This window comes from Galeopterus variegatus, unplaced genomic scaffold (genome assembly GCF_000696425.1).
Source record: "Galeopterus variegatus unplaced genomic scaffold, G_variegatus-3.0.2 Scaffold9864, whole genome shotgun sequence".
Taxonomy (NCBI): Eukaryota; Metazoa; Chordata; class Mammalia; order Dermoptera; family Cynocephalidae; genus Galeopterus; species Galeopterus variegatus.
The window spans coordinates 6,495-16,497 of NW_007735975.1; the positions used below are offsets into that span (position 1 = coordinate 6,495).

At 44.5% G+C, this 10,003-nt stretch overlaps 1 protein-coding gene across 2 annotated transcripts in view; it reads left to right on the forward strand.

Annotated features, from left to right (window-relative positions):
* Positions 1-3,562: 3,562 nt before the first annotated feature.
* The window catches only part of LOC103609614 (core histone macro-H2A.2), a 34,695-nt gene continuing 28,254 nt past the window's right edge, over positions 3,563-10,003 (forward strand). For both annotated transcript variants that reach the window (XR_552150.1, XM_008593912.1), the window contains exon 1: positions 3,563-3,797. Coding sequence is in view for 1 of the 2 variants with exons in the window: in XM_008593912.1 (XP_008592134.1) it covers positions 3,626-3,797 (172 nt within the window). In the remaining variant the exon portion in view is untranslated. The remainder of the gene's footprint in view (positions 3,798-10,003) is intronic.

Genomic DNA, 10,003 nt, shown 5'->3' on the forward strand with positions numbered 1-10,003 from the left:
CGATGGATCAGTCCATTCAAAGGACACAGTCCTCACAATCTAATCACCTCAGAACGGCCCCACCCTTCAAATACCATAATTGTATTTCTCACCCTCTTAGCACTGTTACAAAGATGGTCAAGTTTCCAATACATGACCTTTTGGGGGGACACATTTAACCCATAGCATAAGTAGTATGTTTGGGATGACCCCTTCATTTAGGTACCTTTTACAGTTTGCAAGCAGTATGTTTCTCTACTTGATCTCACTGTGATTTTCCTTTCTTGGCTATTTTATTTTCATGAGTGTTTTAGGCATCAGTCTCCTAAATGCACTTACTTTTCTTCTACTACTGGCCATAATTTCCAATTTTTAGGGCAATTTGTGACTCTTCTTGGCTAATATTGGGAAAGTTCCTAGGTGGCTTTATCCTGCACACCTAGTCATTCTCTAGCTGTTTTGTTTGAAAAATTTTTTTGTGTGTGCATTTGTGTGTACAGGGGATATTCCTGCCCTTGTGGCATTTGTACTCAGTGCCTCATTCTCTGGTGGGAGAATAGTGTGGAGAGATTATGACCACCCAGCACATACTGTATCCACAGGGCATGTCCCCCCTGTGAAGGGCTTTTCAGATGGTTTCCTTGGGAACCAGACTTACTAATTCTCCCCCAATCCTGCTTACCAGTAACTGAAAAAAGCACATAATTGCTCAGCGGAGTCACTAATACATCTTTATGAACTTGCATATGCTCTTAACTCTTTAGAACTGACTTCTTAAAGAGACTAAGCTTCTTTTCCAAAATCATTAGAAAGTGCATTTCAGAAAAATCAATTTTAAGTCCAGAACAACTTTAAGGTTCAATTAGCCACCTCCCCTTTTTCACAGTTGAGGCCACTGAGGCCCAAACAAATGACATATGAAGTTGACATGAGTTGTTATGTAGAAGTGGGACCATGCCCAGTGCTTCCTGCTCCTGAACCTGGGCTCTTTCCACTGTACCAAGAGCCACCTTCATTTTGAGCACCACCGCCTGGCTAGCAAATGTGCTGTGTGAGGACAGGGACGATTTAACATTGATGTTTGTGCCCCTGTCCCTGGTACAGCGCTAGCCAACAGCATGTACTCTATGTGTTTACTGACACCTGATCTAAATTTATGTTGAAGACTATGTTCATCATATGCAGATGCTTCCCCAAAGAGAGAACATTTGTAAGTGGATTTATGAGAGTGAGCAGCCTCAGACAGCAAAAGTGCAGAAAGTGGAAGCTCTAAACATGGTGATGTTGTTTTATTCCTGTGCTTTACTGTCAGATCATATTCCAAGGCTTATTTGCTCATCTTTGCTTGTGCTTTACTGATGAATACTGTTTTAAGTCTGTTGCTTATAACAGAATACCTAAAACTGGGTAATTTATAAAGAAATAGAATTTATTTCTTATTGTCTGGAGGCTGGGAAGTCCAAGGTCCAGAAAACACATCTGGTGAGGGCCTTGTGTGTGTGTGGCTGGCCAGTGCAGGGATCCCAACCTTTCCCCTTGGTGTTACCAACACCATGCTGAGGGCCTTCTTGGCAGAAACTCTACAAGTCCCGTGGTGACACAGGGTATCACATGATGAGACTGGGCTGAGCAAGAGAGAGCTAATCTTCTCACTTGCTTTCCTTCTAAAGCCATCAGAATCACGTCCATTACTCCAGGAATTGATCAAACCATTCACAGGGCACAGTCCTTACAATCTAATCACCTCTTAAAGGCCCCACCTTTCAAATACCATAATTAGATTTCCCACCCTCAGCACTGTTACTATGGAGATCAAGTGTTCCATACATGACCCTTTGAGGAACACATTTAACCCATAGCACATACCTACATCCTTTGGTGGCAAAACAACATATAGAATAGAGAATATTAAGTATATATGAGCATTTTTAAATAATGTATGTGAAGTATGTAATAAAATGCCCCAAACTCACATCATTCACCTTGGGGATAGGTGGGTGTTGAGTGTATGGTTTGTTGCTAATTCCATAATTTTTATATAAAACTCCTTGGTCCTAAAGGAGTTTTAAATAGTTTAGAAAATTGAACTCTCTGTTCACTCTTTCATCTTGAGTAAATAAATCCCAGCGTTGCCTCTATTTCATATTAGCCCTGCATTCATGTAGCACTTTCTTCCGTCACATTTTTAGCCGTGTCCTCAGGCCTTTTCATTGCTGTCTTGGCTGCTGGTAAGATAGCTAAAATTTGAAATGGCTGCCTGAACAGATAGAACCAATTTCAATTTATTTTGACTTTCTTATTTTTCATCCCCAAAGGAATGCCATTGCCCTTGTGGCAGAGAACTTTGATTCATTAACACATTTCCTAGAAAATTTCCATTTCCTTTTCTGTGGTCCTGCTTGTTTGTCCTTTGTAATTTGCTTTTACTTGTTCTGGATTGTATCCCATTTGCTGCTCACCATACTCCCTCAACCAATCGCTCAGCCCCACCCAAGCGCTTGCAATTCTCTGTATCATTTTTAGCCTCACAAAGACTTTGTCCAGGAGTATGTCGTTATTTTATCTTCGCACAAAAGACAGCTTCCCTAAGTAACAGTGAGATATATGTATATATCTGTGCATTATACTGAAGTCACCTCTTTGTGCTGACTGAAGTTTTCCCCCAAAATCAATCTGGACTCTCCATTCCAGGGAGCAGAATCTTGAGTTGCATTATGGCTTTTCGTTTACTATGTTTGGTTACTCTGTGTTAGCATATTGAATAAAACTGCCTCTTCTGTTTTTAAGAATGCTACATTATTGGAGAATTTAGAAATGTGTTTACCTCTAAGAAATGCACATCAGCTCTGCATTATGCTGGTCAAATCTAACCACTGTAATGAGCATGGTCATGGGGCAAAGAAGGGGACTGCATTAGTTTCTTGCTGCTGCTATAACAAATTACCCCAAATTTAGTGGCTTAAAACAATTCGAGTTTATTCTCTTACAATACTAGGGTCAGAAGTCTGAAATCAGTCTCACTGGATGAAAATGAAGGTATCAGCCAGTCCGGTTCCTTCTGGAGGCTCTGCGGGGAGAATCCATTTCCTTCTGCCTTCACCTCTCTTACTACTCACTCTGATCTCCTCCTTCTTATGAGGACCCTGGCAATTACATTAGGCCCACCCAGATAATCCAGGATAATTTCCCCTCTCAAGATCCCTAACTTAATCACATCTGCAGAGTCCCTTTTTCCATACAAAGTAACCTATCCTCTCATTCTGGGGATGAGGAACTGGTCATCTTTGGGAGCCATTATTCAGCTGACCATGGGACCATGACCTCTCTCCAGTGGCAGTTTTCTCTGGCCTCTCCTCTTAAGTCAGACTGGCTTGATGGGGAGAGGAGATATTTGTGGGTGGGCCTACCAGTGCTCTGTGAAGACCCTGTGCCCAGCTCCCTGCCTGCAGCACCCAGCAGTGGCAGCCAGGTCTCAGCTTCCTCCACACGGCAGTCAAGTGTGTCACAGTGCTACCTGAAGGCCATGCCACTGTACTCAAGATGTTTGCCAACCATCCTTCCTCACCCTGCCTTCTCTCCTTTTCAGCGTTGTGTTAAGTGTCAGGGGGCCACTGTGTCAGCAAGCTGACAGGGAAACTGAGGCAAGATGTCGGGCCGGAGCGGGAAGAAGAAAATGTCCAAGCTGTCCCGTTCAGCCAGGGCCGGTGTGATCTTCCCAGTGGGGAGGCTGATGCGGTACCTAAAGAAAGGGACGTTCAAGTACCGGATCAGCGTGGGCGCTCCCGTCTACATGGCGGCAGTCATCGAGTACCTGGCAGGTAAGGCAAACACACAGAGGAGATCACCCACCCTCAAACCCCTCTCACAGGCTGGGGAGGGAGGCTCTGAATCACCTGGTGGCTGGCTCCAGGCTCCTGCGAGTGGTGACAGGGTTTCAACTGGCCTGCTTGGCTCAGATCAATTTCTACAGGCTTTAGGGGAAAGGAGAGAGCATAGGAAGGACCGATGACCAGCATGGAAGGCAGAGAACTCACAACGAAGTCACTGTTTAGACGAGCCTGGGAAAAGGTGTGTCCTGCCTTAAGCAAATGCAATATGTAAATATCTAGTCTCCCAAAGAGGAGAAACTGCAGGGAGGACACGGGAGTTGCTATTCATTTTGTAAAAGGGGGTCTTCACTTTACACCAAATTCCTCATTAAACATCAGTTTCTCTGGTGTATTTAAACTAGGACTCAACGTCCATAAATAACATTTATCTGAACATCAGGAGCACCTTCAGGTGCTTTCATGATGCTGATGCAATGTCCTAATTTTGCTCTCCTTTACTGAGGAGGTTCTCTATCTACTAAACATGCATAGTAAATAGTTTCCCATATTTGTTGTTAAAATTGCTTTTTACTAAAAGATGAAATTTTTGATGTGTGTGTTCTTTATATATTTGAGTAACATTCCGTTTAGCTTGTTTGTTGTTGTTCTCTTATGGCATAGTTAAACAGAAACCAAACTTCACAATATTAGGGATGCTTTTTTAAAACTATGTAAAACACATTGTGTAATGTTCAATATACTTATTATCCTGATTTGAGCATCACATATTGCACACAGGTTTTGATATTCAACGTGGTACCTCACAGATAGGTAGGATAAGTTATGTTTCAATAAAATAAATAAATAATATGTAAAATAATATATAAATGAAATTTATAAAAAGAAAAAAGTATGTAAATAAGTGTGATTAGTTCCATGTAAGGTCATTTTAGCCATAAGCAACAATGTCTGTAACATTGCCCAATGTTAATAAATTCCCCAGACACCAAAGTTAAGTCCCTTGGGAAGTCCACCGGGTTAAAAGGCAAACCGCCCCAAACTGTCTGTTTCAAGCTCCCAGCATCTGTAGCATGAAAACTTCCGTGCATGTGGCAGGGCTGGTCTCAGCTTCTGTTCCCAGGTTCCTCTTCCCTCCAGTTTCTCCCTAAAAAGCAATCCCTCCCCTTTCTTCAGATGCTCAGTCCTGTTCTGCCTAGTTAGTCCCCATCACTCACCAATCAACATCTACTGATAAAACATTCTCCCCCTGGAACTTCATCAGGCAGACCTTGGCATCTCGAGCCCTTCTCTTACTGTGAAATGAAAAGCTTTTTCATAGGCTAAAAGCCTTTCCGTATCCTTTAACAGGTTGGAAAGAGGGCTGGAGGGCTCTGAAACCCAGTCCACTCAAGTGATGGAGAACAGTGCAGTTCAAAATGGGGATCACTCCCAGATTTTGTGGACAATGTCTGGGACCTAAGACTGTGCATTCCTAATGTGCTGTCAGGTGATGCTGACACTGCTGGTCCAGGGACCACACTTTGAGTAGCAAGATTGTAGCCAGTCTTTTAGCCACAAGCCTAAAGATTTGGGAAATGCTTGTTTAGAAAGCAGGTTCATGGCTGTACCCCTAGGAGGTCTATAAACTGGGCTTGGAGGAGGACCCAGNGAGCCTGGGAAAAGGTGTGTCCTGCCTTAAGCAAATGCAATATGTAAATATCTAGTCTCCCAAAGAGGAGAAACTGCAGGGAGGACACGGGAGTTGCTATTCATTTTGTAAAAGGGGGTCTTCACTTTACACCAAATTCCTCATTAAACATCAGTTTCTCTGGTGTATTTAAACTAGGACTCAACGTCCATAAATAACATTTATCTGAACATCACGAGCACCTTCAGGTGCTTTCATGATGCTGATGCAATGTCCTAATTTTGCTCTCCTTTACTGAGGAGGTTCTCTATCTACTAAACATGCATAGTAAATAGTTTCCCATATTTGTTGTTAAAATTGCTTTTTACTAAAAGATGAAATTTTTGATGTGTGTGTTCTTTATATATTTGAGTAACATTCCGTTTAGCTTGTTTGTTGTTGTTCTCTTATGGCATAGTTAAACAGAAACCAAACTTCACAATATTAGGGATGCTTTTTTAAAACTATGTAAAACACATTGTGTAATGTTCAATATACTTATTATCCTGATTTGAGCATCACATATTGCACACAGGTTTTGATATTCAACGTGGTACCTCACAGATAGGTAGGATAAGTTATGTTTCAATAAAATAAATAAATAATATGTAAAATAATATATAAATGAAATTTATAAAAAGAAAAAAGTATGTAAATAAGTGTGATTAGTTCCATGTAAGGTCATTTTAGCCATAAGCAACAATGTCTGTAACATTGCCCAATGTTAATAAATTCCCCAGACACCAAAGTTAAGTCCCTTGGGAAGTCCACCGGGTTAAAAGGCAAACCGCCCCAAACTGTCTGTTTCAAGCTCCCAGCATCTGTAGCATGAAAACTTCCGTGCATGTGGCAGGGCTGGTCTCAGCTTCTGTTCCCAGGTTCCTCTTCCCTCCAGTTTCTCCCTAAAAAGCAATCCCTCCCCTTTCTTCAGATGCTCAGTCCTGTTCTGCCTAGTTAGTCCCCATCACTCACCAATCAACATCTACTGATAAAACATTCTCCCCCTGGAACTTCATCAGGCAGACCTTGGCATCTCGAGCCCTTCTCTTACTGTGAAATGAAAAGCTTTTTCATAGGCTAAAAGCCTTTCCGTATCCTTTAACAGGTTGGAAAGAGGGCTGGAGGGCTCTGAAACCCAGTCCACTCAAGTGATGGAGAACAGTGCAGTTCAAAATGGGGATCACTCCCAGATTTTGTGGACAATGTCTGGGACCTAAGACTGTGCATTCCTAATGTGCTGTCAGGTGATGCTGACGCTGCTGGTCCAGGGACCACACTTTGAGTAGCAAGATTGTAGCCAGTCTTTTAGCCACAAGCCTAAAGATTTGGGAAATGCTTGTTTATTGTGGACAATGTCTGGGACCTAAGACTGTGCATTCCTAATGTGCTGTCAGGTGATGCTGACACTGCTGGTCCAGGGACCACACTTTGAGTAGCAAGATTGTAGCCAGTCTTTTAGCCACAAGCCTAAAGATTTGGGAAATGCTTGTTTCGAAAGCAGGTTCATGGCTGTACCCCTAGGAGGTCTATAAACTGGGCTTGGAGGAGGACCCAGGAATCTGATGGGAAAATCTCCCAGCTCAGGGAAGTAGAGGAGGGACTCTGAGAAAAGTATATGAAGATTTAAAACAACATATTAGGTCTGTATCACTAAGACTTCCACTGAGACTGGAAGACATTGAAAGATCCCATAGCTCCCAAGTGGGGAGTTGAGATTCCCTGAGGGTCTTTGACCCCACACTGTGTACTTTTTGCTACACTGCACTGCCCTAAGGTTTGTATAATGAAAATAATAGTACTTCCTGTGTCTCCATTTGGCAAAAGTCTGAACTTTGGTGCATATATAAAATTTGACCTTTTGAATCACCGGTGTCTCTATTCACATATGTTAGAAGAAAACAGCTTATGTTTTCCTATTCACTCATTCATTCAACAAAGATTTGTTGAGCAGCTACATGTCAGTGCACCCAATAAGTCCTTAGACAGTGAGTCCTCGTAATAGAATTGGGCCAGACGGATGGGTTATAGGATGGGTTGGACATGAAAGGAGAGAGACGAGAGCGTGAGCACATAGAAGGAGGCCCTTGCCAATAACACTCCTTCCCCCGGTGCCAGTCCCAACATCTAGCACGTGCCTGGGCCACGTGGAGGAGAAGATGCAGGCCTGTCCTCTCTGTGCTCTTTCTTTCCCTTCTTTGTGCTTTCTCCCCTCCAAACCCAGGCCATAGTTGAGAGGGTCCAGGCTTAGGGGTCAGTTCAAATCCGGATTAATCAGTTTACCAGCTCTGGTACTTTACCCTCTCTGAGCTCTCGGTGTTTCCAGAGCTAGCTCATTTCACCTAATTAAATGAGCTAAGGTATGTAAACCACCTGCTGTGTAGGATGCACTCAATGAACGGTCATTCTCCTCTGCCCTCTACTAAGAGCTGATCAGATCAGTCAGGGCAAAGTATAAATGATGAATGCCCTTAAGGTGGTATATTCTCAGGCTGAATTTGCATTTTAATGAGACAAGGAGTTTTAATCCAAAGGAATGAATCATGTTAGTGGAATTGCAGGCCACAGTTGAGTAAGTGAAATGGGGGGTGTTTGTTTTTGTTTGTTGGTTTGTTTGTTTGTTGAAGGGGCATCCACTGATTTTGTTTAAGAAAGGGGGTTCATGGTGTGGAACCCTCCTGTCACCCTTGAAATGACCTTCTACGTTCATGAACCAAATCTTGACTGCATGCCTCCTTTGGATCAGGCCTTGAAAATACAGCAGAAAACAGGCACCCTGGGTCCTGCCTTTGCTGGGCTTACAGTCGATCAGGGAGGGCAAGCGTTAAACACATCATCGTAAGATGAGGTGCATGTCGGGTGGGGAAGTTAGAGGAACTTTGGGAAGTGGGGGGAAGGGGAGGGGCTGCCTTATACAAAGTAAGGGTTGTTGAGACCTAAATCAGGTTCTCACCTCTGGTTTTTCTCAAATCGATCGATTTCAAATCCTGATGCCTGGGTCCCACCCTCAGAGGTTTAGGGATATGTTCTGGGCATTGGGATTTTAAAACCTCCCCCAAGTGATACTGATGGGCAGGCAGGGTAGGGAATTATAGGAGTTAGCTAAATTCAGATGGAGGGGGTGGGGTTGAACTCGGAGGAGATCGTCATGGAGGCAGGGAATAGGGTGAAGACCAAGATTAGAGTTAGTGTGTGACCTTTCAAGGAACTGGAGGAAGTTCAGCATGCCTGGGGCAGAGCTGGGGAAGGGAAGAGCTTGAGGGATGAGATGGGGTGGGCTGGCTCTGCAAGGCTATATTACAAAGGTCCTTGAAGGCCACGTTGATTCGTTTATGTTTCACACACACACACGCGCACGCACACACACACACACACACATGCACACACAGAAGAGGAGGCGTCGAAGGGAGAAGGTGGTGTTTTAGGGGCCTCATTTGGGCTTTAGGTGGAGAGCCCCGTTGGTGGTGAGCAAGATCAGAGCCAGGAGACCAGTGGGGGCCGTTTTAGTGTCACTTTTGAGAACTGACAGTGGCCAGGACTAGGGGTATGCAGTGGGGATGGTGAGAAGAAATGAAGAATTGGGAAGATGTCTGTGTTCACTCATTCCTATTCACTCATTCATTCAACAGTAGGGGTCAACTCTGCTCAGGTATGGGTCAGCTCAGTAGGGAGGGGTGGCAGGGATAACACAGATCTCCCAGGCTCAGACTTTCTTCCAGGCCAAGCTGCCATAGACTGACGAGTGGAGGTGTGGACTCGGAGACAAGAGGGTTGGGAAAGGGTATGAGGAGTCTGGCCGAGAGGAAGGAGAAGAGAGAGGAAAGTAGCTAGAGGGCGGAGAGTGGGGCCTGTAGCTGCAGTGGGGGACAGTAGAGGGGAAACAGGATTCAGGACAGAGCTCAGCTCGGTATCTGTTGAGTTTTGGTGTCCATAAGATGTCCAGAGGGCAGAGTGGGAAGGAACACAGGACTCAGCCAGCCCAAGCCTAGATTCTAGCTCTGCCGCTCTCAGCTACGAACCCTTGAGCACATCACTTTACTGCTCAGAGTGTTATTGCAAGGATCACATAAAATAACACATGCTTAGCACTGCCTGGCACATGTTAGCGCCTCTGTACATGCGGTGTTGCTATTATTGAGTGAAAAGCTGCTGTAGGCGTGTCTGGAGTCCAGGAGGGTGCCGTGGGCTGGAGACGCAGATGCGGGCATTGAGGACGTGGGAGTGAGTGAGGTCACCCAGAGGGAGCCCAGCGACAAGCCTGGAGGGTCTAGGACCCAGCCCAAGTGACATTAGTGTGCCCAGGTTACGGGCAAATAGATGGGGAAAGGGTGGCAAAGAAAGCTGAGAAAGGCAGCCAGCGGTTAAAGAGGAAAGGCGTGAGCATGCAGTGCCATAATACCAAGAGAAGGGAGTGGGAGGCAGTACCCCTAAGAGTCACACTGATAAAAACCAGACAGGGACAGTTCATTGAACCACCTCAAGGTCATGGCGACCTTGGCGAGGACCATGTGGGTGGTCAAAGCCAAACTGC